Below are 26,744 nucleotides of genomic sequence, written 5' to 3'. Positions count from 1 at the left end.
AGAATTAGGTGGTCTAGAAAAAAAATTTAGGATTGTAATAGCCCCCCGCTGAATGCCACACAGCAATGTGAAAACCCATAGATTTTTTTCCAAATAAAAAAATGAGAACAGCAGACTACACTACAGCCTTCAATTGAAGTCTGGCTTTGCTTAATTGTACTTTTTGCACTCATCAGTCTCTCCTCTTCAGAGCAAGCTACAAAAATTGCCTGAATAGCCAAAGAAAAGTTTCCCACAGTCACTGGCCACAGAAAAACACCATTGTCCTTCCTCACAGTTTGATGGACAACATTTCTATAAATGGGTAGCCAGTCTGTCAATGGTACCCTTGCTGAAAAGGCAAAAGAAGAGAACAGATTCTGCCAATATCTGACAAAGCATGTTAACACATAATCAGGCATTCACTAGTCAGGCAGCTGCCCCTGGGACCTTCATAACACAGGTGCCTTTAAGCCATTTCCTATTCACAGATAAAGGAAACAAGCAGGAGATACCTGGGAAAGGAGCAGTCTATTGTGGCCTGTCAGATGTCCATCTTCTAGGCTGCCTGCGTAAAAACAGAAAGAACATAAAGGAAACTTCAGGCTGAACTGCTAAATTATAAAACAGCAAAATACTCACTCCAACTCCATAACTTTAATCTTCATTTAAATAGTAAGAATAACTTTTAAAAGTGGCAAAGGAGAGGTACCATCTTCATTCTTTTTCCTGCATCAAACCAAGCAAAAGATCTGTCACATTCCCAAGGCCAACAGCCAGAACAAAGCCAGCAGTGGTGGTCTCAGAACTATCACCGGCACCCACTGCACCTTTGGTATGGTTTTTTCCCATGCTTAATCTGCTCACTTCTTCCCCCAGCTGAGATGATTTAATTTATCCTTTAACTAAGGAAACTGGAATTTTTTGACTGACCAGCCCTGGATGACTGAACGCTGCAGGACAAAGCCTCTATGCTTAATTTTTATCTTTATCTTAGTGACCCTAACAAACAAATGACATTTCATAGTCAGTCTCACTTACCTAGAGGGCACTTAAGTAGAGTGATCGTTTTAGCAGTGAATAGCCTATAATAAGGCAACTGTTAGCTATATGCAAAAGAAAATGTATCTCTTTTCTAATGGTGCATAAATATGCCTACTTCATACAGCCAGCACATTAAATGGCAAAATCCCTACTCCCTAGCAGGAAGTCAGTTTCCACTGACCTAATATCTCATTGATTTTTCAAGGTGATTTTGGTAGCACTGTCTGTATGTTTAATGTTAAACACATGGGAAAAAAAAAACTATCAAATCTATGGAAAGTCTTGATGGAAGGCACTTTTGGAAGCAATGTCTAGAAAAAGGTTTCAGGCGATGCATCACATTACTGGAATTGCCCTGATGTTGTTGAGAGGCTCCTGCAGGTGATGCCCTGGCTTTGAGAACTGCAGTGCAGCATAAAGCACTTGTAGCAGAAGCCAGAATATGATGGCAGGGTGTGAACAAGAAAGTATGGTAAGCTCTTCTGGACACTTCTTTAATAAACAGTGCTGATGTCTTGCCTTCTTGTAAGGCAAAAACATTCCAAAGACCACAGTTATAATTTCTCACAATTATAATTCTCTAACCAAATCTACTCTTTCATACAGGCTATATATAAAAATATATATTATTTTAAAACAGGAAAAGTGTCTGAGCTCCTGCAATGAAGTTACTCAAATGAAATTCATAGCCATAATGAAATCAAGCTGAAACAAATAACTACAAAAATTAAGGTAAAATGCAGTACTATAAAATGTAAATTAAAAAAAATCTATAATCCCTGAGTAATTTTTCTTCTTGGTCAGTTTTAAGAGTTCTGTTACTACAAGTTTTCGTAGCACTGCCCATACCTGTGCAGCTGAGCTGGAGTTACACTTCTCAACATTTAAAAAGGACAGCTTGTTCTCTGTTGAATCAGCCCCAGGTCATTATCAAACTTACAACCTAGGCCCAGTCTTGCAAAGGCTTTTGCACACAGGCTTAGCTTTATGCACATGAATAGTCCTTTAGAATTCATTAGAATGATTTGTGCACAAAGTAAGCAGGTGCATGACCAGCTTCAGTGAAGGATTGGGACCCAAGATGTCAAAGCCTCCATATTCCCTATTAGCAAATGCCTTTTCTGCATTACAAAAATACTGACAATGTAAAGATGAGTGTGATCTTTTGTTTTGTCTGTTTACTAAAACATAATGGGGATCGTTCAAATAACTTCATAGTTACTTTATTTCCAAAAAGGGCATTATGTATTTACTCAGTATAGAGGTAGAAGTTGAAGGATACTGCAGGTGGCATATCCAGAGGAAGCTGGAGGATTTATGTACCTATCTTACTTTGGAATATGGATATCTTAACCCCTTAAGGCTATTTTGAGAAGCTCAACTCAACTACATAACACAGGCCCCTAATTTCAACTATCAGTCCAGGAATCTTGTATCTAAAGCAGATCTGGATCTGGTTCCTGAAGTCAAAGGAGGATACTGAATGACTGACTGGACAAAAAATGACAAATGTGGTCTGTTAGATGTTAAGTGTCCAGCTACTGGGGGTATATAAATTTATAAGCTAAACTGCTGAAGCAGGAAGTAAATTTAAATTAGCTCCCAGCTAAGCTGTGTGAAAAGCTTGTATATAGCACAGCTGAAGAGCCATATTTTAAACATTCCTAAGCACACACCATTATTATTTCTTTTTAAATAATAGTTAAATTATACTAATAAAGATGCAAACTACAGCTTTTAAAATCAAGCACTCAGCAATCAAGGAATCCCAAAAGTTGAAGTTTCTCTGAAGTAAACGGGCTACATTCCTGTTTCTCTGTTAAATATAGAATTTCAAGTATCCCATTAAACCTAAGTTAAATATATAATATGTGCAGCATGTACATATTAATGCAGTGGAAAATTATTAATTTTTAGACTATCTTTAGTTATGAGTGTTTAATTTCACAATGTTTGTGTCAACTTGCTAACAATTTATAGACAAGAAACTGTGAGCAAAGACACCTTAGTCTATGAGATACCTACATTTACATGTGGTAGTCTCAAAGGGAAATAACAGAAAGGAGGTTTATAACCAAACCTTTCAAAATAATTACAGAAGCCTAAAATTTGTGAACACAGACCAGTTATAATAATAGTTCACTGACTTCTAAGAAAAGCAGGTGAGCTGGACCTTGCAGAGGTCAGCTCTTGATCCCAAATTCTATAGCTGAACTAAAGAATTTTGTGCAGAGGATGCTAATCTTATTTGCAGACTGCAGCGAGAAAGTTGGGGCAGACAGGCAGATAAAACATTAATATGGTGTAAGTTACTAAACAAAGACATGGAAAATAATAATGAAAGTAAGTCAAGTTTTTTTTTTCTTTTCTTTATAGGCAATTACATCACAGCTGTATTTCCCACAAAACATTTCCTACAAATGCCATTGCATTGCAGTCTGAGGAGGGCTTTTAAAATTTTGATACAGTGAGAGAAACACCAAAAGGTCAGCAGAGACATTTGCTTTAAAGGAATGCAGCTCCTATTAGAGAATTAGATTTACAATTCAGAATGATTATTTGATGAAATTATTAAGCATATGGCTGCATTTTAGGAAGGGGGCTGAGTTTTTTTGGCTGAGCTAATGCTTAAAATTAGGCACCAGTTTAAGCATCTTGTTGAATGAGCACCCATAACCTCAAAGCAATGGTTTTTCCTAGGTACCCAGGTAGCAACAGAAGTGAAGTGCTTTTCTTCTGACATTAATGCTTTGAAAAATAAATAGAAAACTTTTATTTTGGTGGGGGACTTGTTATATCTTATTTGATTTTAATCCAATAGGTCAAATACTATCTATTTTTATTTATAACCTGAGATAATTTAAAGCAGCACTGATAATCTGAATACTAAGGAAAACAATATTTACATCAGTGACAAGATGTGCCATTTGCCTTTGGCTCTGGGCAGAATTCAGGGCATTGTTTTCATCGTTGAAGCTCAAAATGGTTTCAGTTTAATTTCTTTCTGAAGTGTTGTCTCTTTTGCCTTTCCATGCACTATAGCTGACATCAGCAGAAGTACACAGCATGAGCTTTTCAATTCAGGAGAAAAATCTGCTTATACATTGCAGAGGATCCTTAGCTCAGCACTTCACTCTTTAGTATAACAAACCTCAGCCACTGGTATATTCTGTAAAGTGCCCACCTTTCTTTGGGTGCTGGTTAGTTAAATTAAAGTGTGAGTTCAAATGTTAATTAACATTTAATAGAAGAAATAGTCCTAGTAATAATGATTAGCAAACACAAGTTTTGTAAATGTATTAAAGTTTACCCTGATTTTAAAGTGTTTAAAGGCATGTAGTGTTGGAATGAGGTGCTTATCATTTTATAAACCAAATAAAAAGGAATAGTAGTCCAAAACGAAAAGATAATCCTTTTCATTTTAAAATCATTTTCAGCCAAACATCTGTATTTGCTATCAAAGGACTTACTGGGTTTGCATTTACTTTTCTCAAAGCACTTTTGGTAGGAGAGGCTTTTTTACTCCTCAAGGATCTATTTCAGGATAAAAGCTGCAAAGGATTCAATCTTATCATGATAATTCTACCCCTGAATGTTGAAAGCAGTCCCAGATTATTCCTTCCCTTTGTAGCCACATTAAAATATCTGAAAATGGCCATTACTGATAAGTTACACATATTTGAATCTTCTGGTCCCTCTTTCTAAAATGGTGTCTTTTACCTCTGGAAGCCCACGTGTTGCCAGTTTTCTACAAATACTCTCCAAATTACTCTTCAGCAATGAAGGGTTCCAATATTTTATTGTATCACCAATTTTAATGAGTATGCCTCTTCTATTTCTATGGGAGGCCTGGAGTTACTGTGGCTTTACTGCCAGAGGAAATCACAAGTGTTTTATTTGTGCTGTACACTACATGCAGTGAGCATATACCATCCTTTGGCAACATTCTGGTGTGCCTCTTCCATTAGATATGAATGTTTAACATATTTTGCCTTAGCTGTATTTGTGCTTTTCTCCCCATATTTTCACATCTTCTTATTTTTCTAATCTCTTAAATCACTTGGATTATTTCTGGTCTTCTCAGGCTTGCATAACATATTGCATAGTTTAATCTGTGAAATTTCAGATGACACCAAATTTATTCAGAGAGCAGCTGCAAGACAGATCAAGGCTGCCTGAGATAGTGAAAAGTAGGACAAAAATCTGTGCCCTCTTTACCAATAGGAATCATCACTGTCTCTGTTAAAGAAGACATTTGCAGTCATCAGGAAGAAGGTCAAAACAAGAAGGCTCCAAAACAAAGATCTCAGGTCTCTTAACTATAAAGCCACAACCAGCTATTGCTAAAGTAGGCATTTCCCTGCTCCATCAGCCCAGGAACACTGCCTTTTCCAGAACTGGAATTAACAGGTAGTTGGGCATTCACCACTTGAAGTTACAACTTAGTTCAGATGCCTAGACTTGATCTGTCTATGCAGGTCACTGGAGCTTCCACCAGGGCAAATTGCCTCCTCTGACACTGAGAAGCAGCAATTAGTGCCAGGGTGTTACAGCTCTGCTCTATATTCTGTTCAGGTCAGCAAATTACTTCCATGTTTATTCAGTGTTATAGTGCTGGTGGGGGAAAGGAGATTATAGTTTCCTTTATTCTTGAAAGCCTCCTGGTTTGATCCAAATGAGATTATTACATTCTGCAGTCAATTTAGCTGCCTGTCCAGAGATAAAACTGCACGAGGCAGGCAAGGCTGAAACAGCAAATCCAGGAGCTGGAATTAGCACTGTGGGCCAGAAATACAAACTAGAATGTCACTTTTTTTAATTACTATTTGTAATTATCTATTATGTTCTGTGTATGTGTTCAAAATCTTGTCATTTGCAAAACCTAAGTATCTTTGCAAGTGTCACGGTTTAACACTGGCCCGGCAATTAAACCAAATAACAGACGCTCTATATTAATGTCTCTCTCCTCCTTGATAAAGAAAGGAGAGAGAATAAGGGAGAGAGACTTATGGGTTGGAAACTAAACTACACAACTTTAATGAAACAGTAATGATAAATAGGTAAAATTACTAAATATATACAAATATACAGGAAAATGGAAACCACATTCCTCCCTCCTTTCCCCCAGTAACTCTCACGTCACCACTGAGGCTGCAGGGCAGCCCTGGGAAAGTCCAGGCTGGACTCCTGGAGTCAGCAGCAGTCGGGAACCGGAGGCAGGAACACACAGATATGGGCTGGCACGGATCAGGACCACAGGCAGACGAATGGACGGGATCCTTCCAGGATGCCGGGTGAAGGAAGGGAAGAAGGGAAATCAAGAAATCCAGAAGTCTGGAAATCTGGAAATCCGGAAAAGATCTGGCTCGGCCCTCGTGATGCCTCAAATTTATACTGAGTGTGACGTATATGGGATGGAATACTCTGTTTGGTCAATTCTGGCATCTATCTTGTCTGTTCCTCCCCAAAGGAGGGCTCAGATGGGACCTCTTTATCCTCCTGGACAGTAAAATGTTTTCCTCAGAGCTGAGCAGTGTCCTTGGCTCTGCATACCAGTCTTTAGCAGTAACTATAAACATCAAGTGTTATCAATCCTAGAAGCACACACTGTCTGAGAAACTTGCTGTTAATATCAGCAAGTGCAACTACTTACAAGAGACTTAGCTAAAAGCAAAAGTACAAGACAGAAAATCATCTTTATCCTGGCCCAAACCAGGACAGCAAGAATTAAGTATATTTCTCTATATTTCAAAGCTTCCCCCTCAGGAACACAATTGCAGTAAGCATTTCTTAATCCAAAGAGTGGTTCTCACATTCTGAATCCAGCCAAGTGCCATCTAGCTCACCTTAGATAAGATATTGTAAAACACAGCTCTCCATGAAATATCATTAGCACTGAACTCCCTTATGAATAATTTTCCTCTGGAACTGAGCAGAACATTCTCTGCTTGAGTTTTCTCAAATATTTAAGTTGATTGCTGATTGGAAACACAGAATCTTCAGTTTAGTGGGATTTATTTTCACTAAATTGGCAAGTTTTGTCTGGATACTTTTGAGAGGATTGCCTTTAAGGTACTCCCCAAAACATGTCTAATAAATTAATCTGCCTTTTGACATTTTTATGTTATTATTTATGGGTTTTGGGTTTTTTTTTTAATGTCATGAGTGGTGTCTCCCCAGGTTCAGTGCTGGAGCTGCTGTTTAATATCTTTATTGATGACTTGGTTGAGGGGATACGGTGCTCCTTCAGTAAGTTTGCAGATGACACTAAGCTGGGTGTAAGTGTCCATCTGCTTGAGGGAAGGGATCCTCTGCTCTGCAGAGGGATCTGGACAGGCTTGATGGAGGGGCCAAGGCAAGAAGTGTGTTTTAATAGTTTCAACAGCAGTTTCAACAAGGCCAAATGTCAGGCACTTAGAACAACCCCCAGCAGTGCTCCAGGCTTGGGGACGAGTGGCTGGAGAGCTGCCCAGCAGAGAGGGACCTGGAGGATGCTGGTTGACAGCAGCTGAACATGAGCCAGCAGTGTGCCCAGGTGGCCAAGAAGGCCAATGGCATCCTGGCCTGCATCAGGAGCAGTGTGACCAGCAGGACCAGGGAGGTGACCTTACCCTTGTACTCAGCCTTGGTGAGGCTGTACCCTGAGTACTGTGTGCAGTTCTGGGCACCACAGTATAGGAAGGACATTGAGGTTCTGGAGAGGGAAGGGGAAGGGAAGGGCAGTGAGGCCAATGAGGGGTCTGGAGAACAGGTCTTGTGAGGAGAGGCTGGAGGAGCTGGGGCTGTGGAGTCTGGAGAAGAGGATGATGAGGGGAGACCTCATTGCCCTCAGCATCTACCTGAAAGGAGGCTGTAGTGAGGTGGGTGTTGGCCTCTTCTCCCCCCTGAGTAGTGATAGGGCAAGAGGTGATGGGTTCAAGTTGTGCCAGGGGAGGTTCAGATTGGGTATTAGGAAAAAAGTCTTCACCAAAAATGGTGAAGCATTAGAACAGGCTGCCCATGGAGGTGGTGGAGTTGCCATCCCTGGAGGTATTTAAAAAATGGGTAGATGTGATGCTTTGGATGATTTAGTGGTTAAGGTGGTGAAGGACTGACAGCTGAACTCGGTGATCTTGAGGGTCCTTCCCAACCACTATGATTCTATAATTCTGACTTTTATTTAAGAATTCTTTAGCATTTGTATACACAACAGCACTTACCATTTCCCAATGGAATTAAAAATACTAGGTGTGCATGGGAACAGAAGTATGAAGACCAAAATTAGGGTATCAAATGAAAGATCTGGTAGAAATTCTTTGTCAGTATTCCCATTGTCCTATATAAGAAATCGAGCAGACTTCCTCAAAGGAAATACAGTTTTGCAATCCTATAATCAGAGTACTCTGACAAACTTGTTACTTGTGGTCTAATGAAAAAAATATTACTGTAACCAGAAGAATCAAAGCTTTGAAGAGAAGCACATATGAATACAAGAAAAGTATAACCAGAAAAATACACTTGAAACAAGTCCAGTAATCTGATTTATTTGCTGTATTTACTGTATTTTCCTTTACGAATGAGCGCTCCTATAAGCAATATGCCATGTATATGCCGTATGCCCCCACTGACAGCTCCCTGGAGGCTGCTGAAGGACGGGAAAGAGCCAGGGGTCACAGAAAAGGCTGAGGGGGGCAGGTGCCCTGGTGGGGAAAGGACGCGCCGCAGGAGCTGCTGCAGTACAGGGTTCAAAGCCTGGCCGGGGGCCTACACAGCGTCTGTGCGGCACCGACTGCTACACCGGACCTGAGCTGAGAAAAGCTTCGGGTCCCAGAGAGGCCCCGGAAAGGAGCAAAAGCTGAGCCGTTTCCTCAGGCTGGGTAAATGGAGCTGCTCGCCCCGCTGGAGAGCTGGGTACTGCACGGGAGAGCCCTCCGCACCACAGCACCCAAACCCAGACAGCCAGGGGAGCCTGGCCGGGACACCCAGGCCTGAGGCTGCCTCCCCCACCCGAGCCCTGCTGCTACAGCCACGAAGCTACCCCGAGTGGCCGCTCGTACGCGCTGGACCGGAGCAGCCCCAAACCACCGAGACCCCCGGTGGAGCCACCCCGGTAACGGGAACGGGTTCCCGGTAACGGGAACGGCCCCGCCCCTGCCTGGAGAGCGTAGCCCGCGATTGGCTGCTGCGCCTGCCCGTCAGCCTTCGGGGGCGGAGCCAACGGGCGCAGTCACACGAGGCTTTCGTCATCGCGGAGCGCCGGCAGGGAGGTAGTCGGGCGGGCTTGGTGTCATGGCGGCGGCGCCCAGCCCGCTCCAGTCGGGCGGCCACGCTCCGGAGATCAGCGCCGACCCTGCGGCCTCGGAGGTGGCGAGCAGCGCCCTGCGCTCCCTGGCCGGGCTGGTGGGGCAGGTGAGTGCAGGGCGGGAAGCGGGCAGGGCTGAGCTGGCGCAGTGGTCGCCGCGCCTCTCCCGCCTCGCCCTGGTTTGAGTACCCGGGCAGGGCGTGCTCCTGCTCTCCCCGGCCTGCAGGGCCCTTCTGGGGCTCTTCTGGCGCCCAGCGCCGGGGAGAAGAGAAGCTCGCTGCAGCCAGGGGAGCCGCCTCGCTTTTGGAGGTTGTTCCCGCCGGGCTGCGGGAGCCGTGAAACTGCTGCAGGGCTGGGGGCTGGCGGTGCCGGCTGCTTCTCTCCTGGCCTGGGCAGCCCCGGAGTCCGTGTCCTGCTGCCGCATCGCTGGGTTGTGGCCGTGCCTCTGCCTCTTAGTGACGGGAGATCTCGTGTCACTGTACTTTGATGGATTATTTCTCCCATGAGAAATCGCAATCTGCCTAATTGCTGTATTTTAACAGTTAATGATTCTGAATTGAAAAGCTACTAAAAGCTTGCTGTGCATAAATAAATAAATAAATAAAAACGGTCAGGATCTTGAAGTTTGCCTTGGTAAGAATATACTATAAAGCACACAGTGCATCGCAGTGGGTCAGAATTTTTAAAGCAGCTCTGCTGGTACTTAAGTTGAAACACCTACTTTAGGCTTAGTAATGGCTATGAATTATTTAACAGATGTTATGGTAGTGGTGGGAAGCCCTTATCAGGTGAAGATTTTACTAACAACTTAATTATTACCATAAATAATTTACAGATTGGTTCCTTTTCCACTTTAGGAGCATATATGTGGTTCTGTCAAAGCAGTAGAAGCATGTGCTTGTTTCTGATATTAGACAGCAGTTTGATGAGTGATATCTGTGGGAGATAATGTAGTTTAATATATGTTTATATTACAAAAATATTGAGAAATGGTCTCAGTTATATAACAAGGCAGTTTAGTAGTAGCTGCTGAGTGATCTGAAATTATTTTTTAGAGCATTTCCTCTCTCGTCTGAATAGAATTGTGTATTATATTTGCTTGTGAACTCTAGGTCTGCTAGTAGTGGTCTCTCTTTTCAAACAAAAGTATCCAAAATTGAGGGCCTGAAAATTCAGGTGCTGTCAAGCAAGAGTCTCAGTCTTCCTGTCTCAAAAGTGATTAAAAACTACCCCAATTTTTCAATAGAAGTGCTGTTATGAATAACTTGATGATGACCTCTGATTCAGAAGGGTTACTGAGACAGGAAAACTGTATTGAGGACAGAATATCCCATAATTCCTCCTGGTGACAATTCTGAAGAACTGGTGACTGTCATTTTATCCAGATTCAGTTTTGTTGTTCATACTCATGTTCTTATGGCATGAACATGAACGAAATGTTGAACTCTTACATTTATGAAAAACACAAAAAAGATCACAGGGAAAGTCTTCTAAGTTCTTAACTAGGGTGCTCCTGGCAAGTTTAATCAGTTGTTTTCAAAACTATATTAAACACTCTTATTTTCTCTCTATCTTCTTCAGTAGCTTACTTGTTTTCCAAAGGGTGCTGTATGTCTAGCATGTAACTGGAGTTATGGTACAGAGTAAAATTGTCTTCATTAGTGTTGGGAGTGTATTCTTTCCATGACAGCAAACACATTTTACTGTACACGGCACTGAACTCTAAGTAGGGGTCTGGTTGTTCCACCTTAGCTCAGGAGTCCCTTTTAAGTTCTCAGTCATGACTGTTTCCAGTTGTCGAGTTAAGCTCTTGTCTGCCAGCACTTGAGTTCTGGGAGACTTAATGGTGATGTTTTACTCTTATCAATCCATCTTGCACTTTTGACTAAAACTACTGATTCCCCATTTCCCTTTCATGGAGATGAGTGAACATGTGACAGATCATTAGCTTTCACAGTTTGGGGTCTGCCATAGTAGTTTAAGTTGGATTTATGCTAGCAGGCTGGCCTGAAAGCAGGATGGTTTCTGGCACAGCAGTTTTTTATAAGAGCAGTCACTTGCTGCACTGTTCGTAGTAGGACATTTGGCAAGAACAGTTCTCAAAACCAATATGATTGTTTATGAGAAGTTCTTAAACCCCAAGTGATAGTCATTGGCTTTCATGAGACAATTTCAGAGGGCTGAAGTGACTTATGACCTTGTAAATTGCTACAGAATAGGGCTGTAGTCTTGTAAATATACAAAGGCCTTGAAGTTACCAAATCACAAAATTTATATACCTGCTTGTCACAGTTCTTATAGATAGAAGGATGTGAAACACTGAGAAAAATAATTCTGTTGTGCTGGAAACATGTTTGGTAATGCAGGAAGGGTTTATTCTTTACTTACATTTAAAAGCAGTGTCTGTGAGTTTAAGATATCTCCGTCCTCTGAATTATTCTAAGTGAGAAGTACATGGAACCACCTGGACAGGTGTCACATTCTATGATATGAAGGCACACATCAGCTGATTCTTTTTGAAAGGAAAATTGCAGTAGGACTCCTGATTTGTTTCATGATGGTGACTTAGATCTATGCCTTTCTTACCCTGTCAGTGAACTGCAATGTAGCATACTGCAGATACTACTCTAGAAACTTTGGGAAGAAATACATGCTCCAGGTGATCACATATGCACAGTGGCTTAATTCTTAGTTTTATTCTTTAGTACTAAAGTCTAAATATGTTCTTGATTTTGTAATGTGTTCAAAATTGGTTTTTTCCTAAAACATTACTTTTCCTACATCCCATGTAGTTAAGTACTAAACAGGAATAACCATTCATGTGGAACTTATCTGAAAATACATTGTATCTGGTCAGACCACCTCCTTTGCTGTGTAATTTGGAATCTAACAGTGGATTTCACGACTGTTTGCCTAAAGAAGGAAGTCTCAGGCTTACAGTTCTTGACATAAAAATTGTGACGATGCTGTGGTTTAGAACTAATGTAGAACAACTTAGTATCCACTGCTTTGCCTTCAGACTGGTGAAGGTGTTCTTGTGGTGAGCTCTCACTCTTCCCTTGTACATTGTGTGATGGATTCAGGAAATGAATGGATGAGCATTCTGTGTTCTTATCCATAACACTTGATGTCACTGGAACCTGGGTAACTTTAGACCATATGTTAAAGGTCACTTTTGTCATCTGCCTGAGATCTCTTTTCCTTATAATTGATAAATAGGAGTAAGATATGGACATACAAATACATGTGACTCAGAAATTCTGTGTCTCAGCACCCCTACAGCATACCTGAGGGTCCTCTTGAATTTAAACACGGGTTTTATCTGCATTTAGAATTTGGGGGATCACTCATGGGTTGCTTGGTTGAGAACAATTTTCTGGGCTTTTGGAAATTCAAGTGATCATTATTTCAATATCTTAAGAAGAGTTTTAGCATAATAAAACCGAAAAAGGTGAGTGTGATATTATATTGTTCATTACTGATTATTAACAGTCAACTTTGTTTTAGAAAATGAAAGTTTATTTGTAGCTTATAGAAGATACATAGTTCCTTTACTAGAACTATAGATTCATTTAGTATGTTTCTCTGTTGCTTTGGGAATTAAATATGGCAATTTCTTGGTAAAGAGAATAAACTATGGCAATTGTTATTTTGATCTAAATGAATATAAATGGAAACAGCATGCTTTGGAAACAGGTTTGATAGTGGCACTGTCTAGTCTGGAGTTTGTTTAAGCTTGAGATTTAAAAAAAAATAATTTTTAAAAACACTTTGAATATAAAGGCCCCTTTGGATTAGCATCAAGTAAAAATGTCAAGAATGTGGCATTGTGCAATGTCAAGGCCTTGGTCTTCAAGGCATAGATAGCCTGGGATGTCCCAGTATAAAGTACATGAGTTTACAGGAGATTGCTGTCCTGGGTGCCTGTTAATTCCTTTTGGTGGTTCTGTCAACTGTTACAAGATTTGAGCAATTAACATGAGCATTGTTTTCATATGACAGTTAATTGAGAACTGACTGAAGTTAAAGATCAAATTAATACAATGAAGGTGTGATGAGATAGTAAGTAATTTTAATTTTTTTAATATACTGCATAAATAATAGCTTGCTTTGAAAATGATAGCTGCTTGAATTATAATTAATGTCTAACTTCTCCAGTGTGTTCATGTAAAAATGGTGTCTGTGTGAGATTGGGCATAATTGTCCTGTAAAAGTCTTGTATACTTTCATAATGTTAATACAAAGTAACAACGTAATTTTTGTTGTGTTTCTTTTGCCCTCTTGAAGCTTAACCTTGGAGATGATATTGTGAAAATTGTAATTGATTGGAGCAAGTTTCAAAGCACATCTGCACTTCAGCCAACAGTACTCTTTTGTGCACTTCAGCAGCATATTTTATGTTTGCAGGTAAATATTTCACTGGACACATTTGCCTTGAAAAAAGTGATCAGCAACTGAATCTGGTTATACTATATAAAATGCTATATTCCAGTCATTTCAGTCTTACATTCCTGTGTCCAATGAAAAAGAATGCAGAAGTATTATACACTTGGGATTCCACTGTGCTTCATAGGTTCTTAAACTTAGGGATTTTTCAGATTAGTGGTGGGAATAGCCAGTGGATGTGAGCAGGCTGAATAAATGCAGCCTCATTGATTTCTAGACTTGCATTGTAAATGTGGTACATTTCCATCTATGGTGGGTTATAATTAAGCAATAAGACACGGCAGGTGTGTGTCATGCTATGATAATGATTCCATGCATTGGGTGAGTTTTGAGGCTCATGGAGTGCTTTCAGTGGTTCAAGAAGTGGCATTATCCCAGCATGACACATCCTGGAGTGTCTTACTGCAATTAAATATATTTTCAGCGTAGGGTTGGTTGTTTGGTTTTTTTTTTTAAGAGTAATTTCTTTGACATTAATGTCTCATCTTGCCAAGTAGCCAGTCAGCATTACTGTAATTTCTTTTAACTATTTGAAACTTTCCAGCCCTGCCAAAAATATGTCTAATTTAGTTGCGTGGCAGAGAGAGTGAGCAGTTTGTCAGCTGGTAACTCAATAGTGTTTTGATCCTGATAGTTCATCTGTAAATGGTTGGGATTTGAATACTAGTTTTTTTCTTCAGCTAGTCTGTGAATTACTTCAAGAGTGTCCTACTAAGAGGAGGAAAAAGTTCCTGTATTTCCTTATCTATAGATAAAAGAAAGATCTTTTGTTTTCCCAACATCTACCAAATCTGTGATGTCATAAATAAAGAGAAAATGTGCAAGATAAAAGCAAGTAAAAGTCACATCCTACTGTAAGGACGCTAAGGACACTATAAGTAGGATTTTTATTCCATTTCAGGAAATGTGAACATTCAAAATTGTGTTCTCTGTAAAAAAAAAAAAAAGTATTTTCTAGAGCTAAATAAGCAGTGAAATGCAGACTAGATGAACCTGGTAAAAAATTTAAAAAGTGGGTGTACTGAGGTTTTGTTATTACTTCTTGTGTAAGAGTTATTGCAGTAGAATAATAAGCATTTACTTTCGCAGCTACAGATGTCATTGCATTCTCATTTAATTTCATGTCCTAAGTAGATAATCAACCGTGTCAAGAAAAGCATGTGTTCAGGATAAGGCCTATATATTTCATGTCTGCATTCTCTCTCATTCACTTGGGCAACTGCAGTTTCAAGTGGAGAATGTAGCGCTGCGGTGATCAAGTGAATACTTTACAGTGTGAAAGCATTGGCTTTCATGTTAAGGAGGAAAAATACTAAGCCTGACTGTTCTGAGGAGGCATTTGAGTGACATGTTAATTAAGTGGCATTGGTGTCAAGGCTTGAAGCTTTGATTTAGCTAGTAACAGATGAGTAGCAGGCCGATTTCTGCAGAAATATTGCAGAACATCCCTAAAAGGAATAGGTCGAAAAGGCCAGAATCATGGTGTTCACAGTATTTGGAATTATGGGGGTTTCTGTTTTTTTGTTTTGTTTTGTTTTTTAATTAATTTATTTAAATATATATTCATGTGTTCCATCAGAGGCAGATAATACCTAAATTTATTTCTGTTGGTCTGTTTTAGAAATTATAATGGTAATTGGCTTTATGCTTTGGGGGATTGCCTGGTTTTTGGTTTTTTTTTAAACCCTAATGTGCTTTTTTCTTTGTTCAGCCTCTCTTAGAAAAACTCCAGTCATTGATTAAGGAGGAAAATATAGGCCATGTTGAACCTACAGGTAAAACAGAAGGCCAGACTTGTGAAGCAAGTTTAGATTTTTATGACGGTAACTGTCAGACTGAAGAAAAGTATGCAAGTTATGACTCGGGAGATCTGAAGGATCCTCATATTGATTTTGATCCAGAAGTGGTCCAAATTAAAGCTGGAAAAGCAGAAGTAAGTGACTTAATTAAAAAATAAAGATCTTACTAAAGTTTAATTTTAAAGAATGAAATAGATATATGTCATCATGTTTATTACCTGCAGATTGACAGGCGGATATCGGCCTTCATCGAGAGGAAACAAGCTGAGATCAATGAAAATAATGTCAGGGAATTTTGCAATGTTATTGATTGTAATCAAGGTAACTGGCTAGCCAGACTTTAATCTTCATAGCAATTTAAGTTGTTTTGGTTTTTTGTTGTTGTTGTTTTGTTTTGTCGGGTTTTTTAAAGCATTATTCTATATTTAAACAGAACTTTATTATAAAGAGTAACTTAGTTTTGAAGTTAAGAACTTGCATGTACACTGGAAATGTCAGACAAAGAAGGAAAGTAGTCACTGGGTGACAGTGTTTAATGCATCCTATACAGATACTATTACTGTGTTCATTTTAAGAACTGTGATCTTAAATCAGATGATTTTGTAGCTATTGTTCCCATGTTTTAGTGAGATGCTTCTTCCAAAGTCAACAGAATTGACATTCAGAGATGTCTTGCCTATTGCATATTGAAATTGAAGTCAATTTAATGCTAGTTAAATTACAAAGAGGTTTTTTTTTGCCATCAATTCGAATTACTATCTACCTAGAATAACTTTTTCCTTCCAATATTACTCATGTTATTCGTGTGCACCAGCTGGCACAATTGACCGCATCTGTAACCAAATAATCTTAAATCCATCTGGTAGGCTGGAGACCATTAACAAGATCAGTAACTGTGTATTCAAATGAAAAAAGGTGGAGATATTTTTATATTCATTAGTAGAACAGAGACATTTTTAAAGTACCTGTGAACTCAGATGTGCATTGTCTCTTTGAAGTACTTAGTGCTGTTAGAGATCAAAGCTTATTGTTCATAAGCTTTATGGGGAGAGAGTTTAACTCCTTGAATATTAGTTGGAACAAAAATGACATCTGAAGTCTATTAGAATATGCTAGATTGTAAAATAACAATTTCTGAAATTGCTAATTATGTGCAGAAGAAATGTTAATAAAACCTTCTTTTGTACATTCGGGCAAAATAGGTGTAAAGCTTTTGTGTATATGAACAGAGATTAAAATATGAAAATTAACTAAGATGATCTGTACTGTAGGCTTTTATGGTTAAACAAATTAAAGAATCACAGGCATTAGAATAAATCCAGGAATGTGAGAAAAGAACGCTGATGAGTAAACCCAGTCTAAAATAGAAGAAAATACATAAAACCAGCATAGCAGTGGTAAGCAGGGAAAAGACTTCTATACCAGAAAGAAAGAAGTTACAGAGAAGCACAGTGAAAAGCAGGAATCAAAATGTAAATTGGAAGAAATTTAGTCCTGATCCAGTAAACTTTATATACACTTACATACGTCTGGGCAGTTGCATACATTAAATAAGTGACCAGTTAAAAACAATAGGTCCATACAAATGTGTGAAAATATCAATGAGGAAATGTTTATAGACTGGATGAAGTATTTGATGTCTTTATTGTATGAAAAACTGTAGTTGGATTTGTCAAAGGCCTTGAAGCTAATGATAGTTAGAACATTTTACATTATAAATACATAATTAGAACCTCACTTTTTATATTATTAATGTTTATTTAGAAAATAGCTGTGCCAGAACAGATGCAATTTTCACACCCTATCCTGGATTTAAAAGCCATATAAAGGGTAAGCAACTATTTTATTAGCAATTTATTATGAGTTTCAAAATAGAACCACAATGATGAATTTTTGACATAGAAGCTTTTTAAAGAGTGCTCAAAAAAATGCAAACTTATATCTTTGCTTGCTTCTCAAAAGATTTTCAGCCTCATTACTGCTTCATTAAGCTGATAGTTTTGCACTGAAGGCCAAAAGAAAATTGCATATTTTCATTGTCTGAAAGGAAGGATGCAAAAGATAAAGCAGGAGAGAATATTCCTGAACAATTCTTGGCTTTTCTTCTACGGTGAAGCTGGCAGTCCAACTAATAAATGACAGTTCCTTATCTTATGTTTTTCAGTAGTCTGTAAGTATTTTGAATTAGAAAATAGTTTTGGGACACAGTGGAATTTTTGAGACCTAGGTTTGTGGGAAGGGACCAGCTGTGGAACAAGCTTACCACTGCACTACCTTTTGGAAAGAATTAAATAGTGTAAAATGATTGTCCAACATCAGAATATATAAAAGATTGCTTGTCCATCTACTGCTTTATAGGTGTACACAGGTGATCTGTGTTTAAGAACAAACAAAATCTCCAAAATGAGAATGAAAGCAACCCTCTCTTCCACTTTTGGGAGTGGTAGTATTCACATATCCACTTGAATTCATTCCTTCAGGAAACTGAAAAAACTTTGAATAGTACTGTGAAGCATGATAGATACAAGCAGAGGATAATTCTGGTGAGCTTTAGAGGGAGATGTGGAAGTAAGTTTGACATCAGAATCTTTCAATAAGAACCTCTTTCAGTAGTCACTTTTTTAAACTGAGTGCTAGTTTGAAACTTGAATAGAAGTGTATTAGAGGAAAAAGAAAAGTTGCACTTCAAATAGGTAAAACCCAAACAATTTGTAACCAAAGCATGAATAACAGAAAGGAATTAGAAATAAAACCAGCATAAACTGAAACAAGCATGTAACGTGTCCTTCATGAAGTACTAAATAAGAATGTGTATGCTGCAGTAGTCTGATCAGGAAGGACTTCAGAAATTATTACAGTTTTTAAAGAGAAGTGCCCAAAATCGTCTGATGAAGAGATGGTTCAGCAGGGGAAAAAGATAGAAGCAACTGAAGAGCCATTAAAGCTGTTACCTGAGTAACAAAAATGAGAAGAAAACTTCCTCGTTGAGATTCGTAGCATTTTTCCAGTTGTTTATCTCCCCTCCTCTTCATGTATTTATGATGCTTCCTGTAATTTTAGCTCTGGCCTCTTCTTCACCTTCCCAGTACCTCATATATGCAACTGCTGACATAAATACTAGATTTGCTGCTGTTTATCAGCAGCTGATGACCAAGTCTTGATAGTGCCATTCTCCATGAGTGTATGAGTAATTCTTTTATTTTGTGTATGTAAAGTCTTAGGTTTTTTTGTTTTGTTTAGTTACTCATGCAAAAATAAGAAAATACTGCCACTTGATCCCTTAATCTTAACATGTGTAGGACCATTTACATGAGAGACTGGTGTGGAGATGATTTAAGACAAAGTAACGTATTTTAGTATTTTGATTGTTTTAGTTAGATGTATTTTATATTTCATTTTCTATACTTGTGTTCTCTTTACCTAGTTTCTAGGGTAGTAAATACATATGGTCCTCAGACTAGAACTGAAGTAGCACATGGGTCCAGTCACAAAGCCAGTGTACCTATTCATGATTGTGGAAACCAAGCTGTTGAGGAGAGGTTGCAAAACATTGAAACACACTTACGGTTACAAACAGGTTTGTATCATGTTTTTATTTTGACATTGGTGTGCTACCTCTTGCTACAGGTACCATTACTGTACTAAAACTGGTAAAATCTATAAAAACTGAGGCTGGAAAAGCAGCAGGTAGATTCACTGATGTGTTCAGTCACCCCAGATTTGCACCCAAACTAGGATGTTGAATTAGTACATGTACTCTTAATGCAGTGGCAAGTGAGAGGCAGTTCAGAATGGGATTAAAAACACTCTGATAAGGGTTCTCCACTGCCAGTGGAGTCCTGCCTTCACCAACTGAACAGAAAAAAAAAAAAAAAAAAGGGATTAGGACTCAGTTCTACTTTATGGACACCTTTTGAGCTGGGTATAAGATCAGTCCAGAAGACACTTTTTCCTAAAGGTGGATGATTCTTGAATTGGGTGAGAATCTGCTTTACCAGAGTGTGGATAGGCTACTGAATTTTTCTAGGTAGTTTTTTTCCTCACCCCAGCCCCAGTTTTCTGGAACATAAATCAATGAAGCACCTATCAAGGAAGAATCTGTGTTTTTCCTGTAAAGCATTTTCAAAACAGAACAGAAGCTGAGATCTTCACCTAGTGAAGTAAATATTCTACACATAACAGTGCTGACACACACTGACTGTTTTTTGTCTTTTGAATACTAAATAGATGCCATTCCATTCTCTAAGAGTATGGTGAATATTGACTAGATTATGAGATTTCTGTGAATGCATACTGGATTAAAGTCCTCAGGCAGGAAGTAGAGTAGAATATTCCTAGATACTCTTGAAGCAGCATTCAAAGTTTGGTGCTTAGCTGTATAGCTGTCTCAAAAATAAGATGGAATATGTTTTTTTGTGCATGGAAATAGCATTTGCAGGTGCTGGCCAGCATTAAGGTTACATGTAGTAGCTTTGGAGGTTATGCCTCAGCTACCTGCTCATCAGTTTTTGTTTCTGGTGATTCAAAAGAATTATTCTTGACTCACCTGCTGTTTTTCAGAACAGTTTCTTCTAGTACTAGTGCCGCTCTTTTCCCTCTACATTAAAAGACAACAATATTAAAAAGAGTGAGAGGTTAGCCAATTTAATTAGTAGCTGCTGAGTGATGGGTAGAGAGCAGAACTGAAGGAGAGAAGTTACCCACAAAATTGTCTTTATGAAGTGAGGAAATAGGTGAATGGCAAAAAACCCATTAGTGCTTATTTCAGTAGCTTGGCAAACAGAACTGTCTTACCTAACAGACCTAGAAATAAATGGAAATGGGTGAAAAGAAAAGAAATAATGCTTGCAAAGGCCTTGGTTATCACTGCTGTTCAGAATTAGACTACCATTTTGATTGGGATAGCCAATAGTTACAATAAAAATAAATAAAAAATAATAAAAAGGTATTTCAGTTTATAGAATATTATGTATCACTAATAGGATGGTTTGTAAGGCTGATACTTTGGTCAGTTCTATTCTTACATGGGAAAACAAACCCAAGCTGCTGTGGTGCAGCTGCCAGCAAATAGTTTGAGGTGTTTTTTTCAATTGCTGTTGATTTTGTGGTGTTCGTGAGGTTTTCTGGGTTTTTTTTGTCTGTTTTTTGGGGGGAGGCTTGGGTGGTTTTATTTGCTGTTATTCCATTCCACACAAACATTTTTCCACCCTTGCTTCTCTTATCTGTGGCCATGCAAATGCTGTTGTTTGTAAGTGTAACTTATTGCTGTCCCCTGACCTCTGATGCTAAGTGGAAATAAGTTTCCTTCAGAATGATCTTGAGTATCAGTGCTTAGTTCACATGTGGTCTACCATCCTATATACTCCCTCTCGATGCTGCTGTCTGTTTTGAAGTGGTAACATTTGGGGTGTAACCAAGTATTTTAAGTGATCCTTAGTTGTTCCAAGGACCTTGCCAGACATATTTTGACCACCTGTATTAAGTTGTCTGTTGCCTTGACTGAATGTACTGGCTTATCAGTCATGTTTTATTCTGTATCATATTAAATCTCCTTCCTTTTTATTATTTCATCCACTCATTTTGCTTCAGCTACTGACTGGTAGCTGGACTCAAAGAATTCACCTGCAAATTTGCAATCTTTAATTAAAAAAGTTATTCAAGAACTTTTCCTCATTTCTTTGTATTTGTATTGGTGTATTTAGGTGGTCCTGTTCCAAGAGACATTTATCAGAGAATTAAGAAGCTTGAAGATAAAATCCTTGAGCTGGAAGGACTGTCTCCTGAGTATTTTCAATCTGTAGTAAGAAATTATCTCAGCTTCTTTTAGAATGCCTATATGCATTTGGGACTTTCGTGCTTAAATCTTTGATATACAGTAAAAAATACTTAGCATTGCAGATGCTTTTGGTAAACAGCTGTGGCTTGGTGTAATGGTAGTATTCCATGTGGACCACCTATATAAGTTTATATTTCTACCTAATTTCTGATTTGAAAGAAAATACTTTTGAGGGGGGAATGAATGTAAGAATGTTGCAGCCACCTGAGTTTGACTGATTTCTCCTACCATCACCACCCCCTGCCTTAAAATCTGAAGTGTTTCTCATGACAAGAAAATTAATTGATGAAAGGTTTGATCTTGATACAAATCAATAGTGGCTTAAATCATCTGAAATCCTTTGGCCTATACATGATTTACTTACTAAAGATCAGCTACGTCTATACTTCCTATAGGATGAGAGAGTGAAAATTGGTTTGTGTGATTCTATGACTTTGGTTTCTTTGTTGCTAGTCTTCAAGCAGAGTTCTGTCTCTTTCTGAATAGTAAACCTTATCCTTCCTACACCAAAGGAGGTTAGGACAAAGAAAACATTAGTTCTCTTCTTTGGCTGTGGAAATTTATTTTCTGTTAAATTGCTCTTCTTTCCCCACGTAACAGTAAGACTGTGTCTCATACTGCTGTCTTTCTGTAATTCATGTATATCCCTTGAGACCAGCCAAAGAAGAGTCAGCAATTAAAAACAAGTAGACATATTAACAATTTTTGGTTTAATTTTTTTGTTTGTGTTGGAGACCAGTAAGACTCTTTATTAGTGAGGCTGTTCTTCATGTTATGGGAAGCCAGAAGTTAAAGAATACACTTTCATAGGCTGAAATTTCCATGAAAGATTCTTTAGGATCTTCTGCCGAATATGTATCTGGGAATAGTAGTGTTGTGCAATAATCACCTTTTTTTTCCCCCAAATTTTTCATAAATATTGGCATGGATACAGAAGAATTCTAGGGACAAAAATATTTAGTTTCAAAAGCTGGATTTTAGTTTTGTCTGAGGGAAGTGTAAGTTAAGTTGATGGTTGTTGTCTGCCAAGCATGAAGAAGCTTCAACAGCTTCTGCCTGCTCTTCAGTAGTATTTCTCATGATCCAAAGTTCAATTAATTATAAAAAAGATTTCTTTAATCCACTGAATGGCTGTTAGTGTTCTTTCTGTACTTTAAAGATTCTCATCAACTTGTCACAGAATTACTTGTGGCCCTCTGTCAGTGCAACATTAAGTCTGATTTGATGATGTCTTTTCCTTAGAGCTGTTCTGGCAAGAGGAGAAAGATTCAACCTCCCCATGTAAGTGCTGTTAACTTTTGTTTACCTTAAGTTTAGATTTTCTGAGTGAAAAGTAATCAGAAGTTCTACCAAGCAAATATCTAACTTAGAAATAGCTGCATAGGTATTGGATAGCTTGCTGGCAAAGAAAGGGATGTGGAGAAAGAAAGTGAATGCATGTCACAATGAACTGAGTTTGAAGAGTCTGTAGTAGGGTAGGTTAGTTAGTGTTTTTACCGATTAGAAGGGTAATGGAATCAAATACATTTCTAATAATGTTAATCAAACTGGGCATAACAGACAATTGCTGAATTCTGATCAGCTTCCTCATGATGGCTTTTGCATTTGTCTTGTGGTGTGATTTTTGTTGTTATTTTTTTAATTTTTAAAAATTATTATTCACCTTATTGTTTTACTAAAAGACAATACAAATAGAAATGGCTGACTGAACAAAGTTATTACAGAAAGACTTGACGACTTGACATTATAGCAGATATTCACCTAAGTCAGTAAGACACCATTTTCAGGCTACCTTCACATTAGAGAATGCATTAACTGTGTAACTTAGGTCACAAAAGAGAATTTCTTGGTACAAGTGAAACTGTAGCTGCAGCGCAGTCTGGTGCTAGCCACCACACTTGGAGACAGATGGATGGAGGAGCCTCCTGAGGCTGAGGAAGGAGGCTTGTTTACAGAAGAAAAAAATCCTTCATAGAGTGAAATATTTTAATAAAAAGGATGATGACCAGTTCTTTGTGTAAGAAGACATTAAAAAAATTGTCAGGTTAAGTGGGCACAAAGGAGATTGATATAGCAGGAAAAAGCCCTTCACTTCTAAAGCTGAGTTGTACAAGATATAGATAGTCCCATCCAGGGTTTTAACATCAAAGGATTTTGTTGTTTTCTTTTTAAATGAACAGTTTTAACAAGTACCTAATCAAAACAGCAGGGATATATTCATCCATGATTAGGACTGTCAGTTTCTTCTAAGTTTTCACTCTTTTTTTTTTTTTTCTTTCAAGTTTACATAGCCATAGACTAGACTCAGAAAATTCTTAACAAGTATTTCTGTCATTTAATGCAATAAGCAATGATCTCGGGTATCAAGTGCTAGGTCACTTCTTTACTGCTACAAGATGTAAATGATTGTGGGTTTTATTTTGTTCTTTTAGCAGAACTATTCGTTGGCTGAACTTGATGAAAAGATAAATTCTATAAAACAGGCATTACTGAGGAAAACAAAAGAAAGCAAGTCCAAGGGGGCAGAGCGGCTTCTTCGATAAAAAAACAAACGACGGAGTCTTTTCGGAGTCCTCATCACGCTTTACACGTACCTGAACCATAGACCTGAGTAGTATTCATCAGGGATGACTTAAGCAATGAAAGAAAGCAGGCATATAAGCTCCTTTTGGGTGATCCTGAAAGCTTGCCTTCAGAAGAACTCATTTAAAAGCAGTCTTATTAATGAGATAGTTACTTTAAAATTAAGAATGTTTTAGGGATAGCATTCTAATAATCCATTCCCTTCTGTTATAAAGGAGGATTGCAGCATTGTTTGTATGTGGAGAGTGTTAAACCCACATACAGATGCTACATTTCACATGTAATTCTTGATTATTGAATATTCTAAAGAGGATGATTGAATATTCTAAAGAGCTATCTTTTCAATATTTTTAATGTAAGTAGATTGCATAGACTTGTGAAATAAAATTCACAAAGGACAAATAATGTACTTCCTCATAAGTAAACTGTCAGAGGAAAAAAAAACAAACTTGCAGTATGCATGCTAACCTGCATTTTTTTCCATATTTGTCACTATTTTCACATCTGTTAGAAATAGAGCAAATTGTATTTCTGTTTTAAATATGTTTATGGAAATCCTGTGTGTACAGAGATATGTGTTCTTCACTTCCTCAGTGTCCTGTAGGAATTCAGAATTCATATGCTGCTAACAAATATAATATATTCTAATGATCACTCTGTGGGAGATTTTGAGGAGCATGCCAGAAGGCACCAGATTTCCTTCCTTCCATATGCATGCTTCCATGATTCCCAAAGGATGGATGCTGGGTATGTAGTTTTAACTAAAGTCAGACCTTTAGCCCCACCTTGAAGTGTCATTTTGTTCATTTTGTTTCTTCTGAATAAAGCATTTTCTATTTATACTAGTTCTCTAGTTTATTTACTGTCTCTGTCTTTTTTCTCAATTAGAAGTAGCTGTTACAGAGGGAGTCTTATGTTAATTGCTCTGCTTACAGCAGTCATACTGTTGATGTCCCTGTACCCATCTCTGTGACAGATACTGTGAACAGCATCACTGCGTGCAGTCTTGCACTTTGAAAAATATGCATTTTCTGTGATCCCCTGTTCTTATCTAACAAGTTTTGTAGCAACTGCACCTAACGCTTCTCTAAAGGTGAACCTGCAGAGGTGGGACACAAAGCTGCTTCTGTTCTGATCCTAACTCCAGAGAGAAGACAGTATGATAGTTACCTGTTCAGATGCTTAGCGCTTACCCAGGAAGAAATTGACCCAGGCAGTCATGAGTGCCTCAAATACCAGATTGCGTACAAGGAGGTACTTCTGCAGTTGAAGACTGTCACCGCCTGTGTGTAGGACCATTACTCAGAGTGTACACTACATATCAGTACAGTATCCTACAGAGACCACTTTTGTTATGCAAAATGTTCCCGTTCTTGAAAATCCTAACAGCTTGTATTGTGAGAGGTAGTTTGGGGAAGCAGCATAATGAGCTGCAACTTACACCTCAAGTAGATAAGCTTTGCTTGCTGTCTACAAAACATTTTTTTGTACTGTGTCCTAAGAGCCATAGCTCAAAAGAGTACAATGTAGATATTATTTGGCCTAGCACCATACACTTCACACACACAGTAGTACTTGAAAGAGTGGTGGGAAGTGGCTGTTAAAATGGGACAGGAAGGATGACCACAGAGATTTGCTTTTATAAAGCAGTAACCTCTACTCTTGTGTGTCTTAGTTCAAGTACTGGTGGAACATACTGGCTAAGTCTACTGTATTGGCACTATGCAATTTTCTCTGCAAAATTTGAGTGAAGACCCAAAACAGATTAACCTGCAGCACATACCTAGGTCTGAAAGATTTATCTAATTAAATTATTTGTTGCTAGCTTATATGCACATATGCGTGTTTGTGCATTCATATATATGCAGAAAAAATATTTCAATCATCACCAGGAATCCATTCTTGCAATAAATTGCAAACACTGCTGATTTCCTCAAGGGAGACTGGTTACAAAAAGACTGCATTAGCAGTTTAAAGTGGCTTTTTCTGTAGTGAATTGCCTGCTACTTGAAAGATCTCTTGCCATGGGATTCTCCTTCTCCTCTTTCTCAAGATGGCAGCAACATAGCAGTTAAGGGTTGAAAGCATTATGAAGTTGCATTGTAGCAAGACAATAGCTAAGGAGACAACAGCAGAAGTACTCTGGGTGGTAATTTATTAGCCCTATATACTTTATCAAATAAATGCTTTAAATACACCTGAAAAATGTCAAGGTGTTCATATTGCTTTGTTATTAGACCTTTACCATTCTTTGGTTTCAAGTTGTTAATTTCTTGAATACTTAATGCCCATGAACCTGTCCTATAAAAATTCATTGGAAAGATACTCTCTGCTGTGAATTGTGTGTTAAATGTAGTTGCAGATTTCAGAGGGCTGCTGAGCTGTTAGAAGCTTTCCATCCTCTGTGAGTTGTATAGCAGAGTTGTATAGAGGAATGAGGGGACAGGACGTGGTTCCCACATTCAATGCTACCACTCTTACCAGTTACCCTTGCTTGCCTTCTGTCTCTTTGGGCTTAACCTTCTACACCTAACCTCCTCTGTAGGGACTATTTCTGCAGAAGGAGTTGAGCTGTGCCCAGTCCACCACACCCCCCCTAATAAAGGGCACGCAGGATAGACCTCTATTTTCCAAAAGTACCAATTATTCTGGTTTTCTTCTGCACCTGAAGCACTACAGTGCTTGCTGGTAGGTGGGGCTGCACTTGCTGAGTAATTCTGAAAGGTAACCACAAATGAATTAAAAACAAAGTGTTTCCTACCTTGTTGGCATGTCT

General features: G+C 38.5%; 1 protein-coding gene across 4 annotated transcripts; it reads left to right on the top strand.

The window, feature by feature from the left end:
• The first annotated feature begins 9,231 nt into the window (after nt 1-9,231).
• On the top strand, nt 9,232-24,813 carry MBIP (MAP3K12 binding inhibitory protein 1). 4 transcript variants are annotated; one of them, XM_030451952.1, is made up of 9 exons: nt 9,232-9,411; nt 13,592-13,711; nt 15,462-15,683; nt 15,774-15,870; nt 17,314-17,379; nt 18,974-19,126; nt 21,252-21,349; nt 22,628-22,666; nt 23,818-24,813. In XM_030451952.1, the coding sequence occupies exons 1-9, from the start codon at nt 9,292-9,294 to the stop codon at nt 23,926-23,928; spliced, it is 1,026 nt and encodes a 341-aa protein (XP_030307812.1). In that variant the 5' UTR covers nt 9,232-9,291; the 3' UTR covers nt 23,929-24,813. The 4 variants fall into 4 exon arrangements, with proteins under 4 accessions (XP_030307812.1, XP_030307814.1, XP_030307813.1 ...); XM_030451954.1 differs by having other exon boundaries at nt 9,281-9,411; nt 21,252-21,346; XM_030451953.1 differs by having other exon boundaries at nt 9,281-9,411; nt 23,821-24,813.
• The last annotated feature ends 1,931 nt before the right edge of the window (nt 24,814-26,744 follow it).

The sequence above is a fragment of the Calypte anna genome, chromosome 5A (genome assembly GCF_003957555.1).
Source record: "Calypte anna isolate BGI_N300 chromosome 5A, bCalAnn1_v1.p, whole genome shotgun sequence".
Classification (NCBI taxonomy): Eukaryota; Metazoa; Chordata; class Aves; order Apodiformes; family Trochilidae; genus Calypte; species Calypte anna.
Note: the sequence above shows the minus strand (reverse complement) of the source record. Positions and strands in the feature narration are given on the sequence as shown.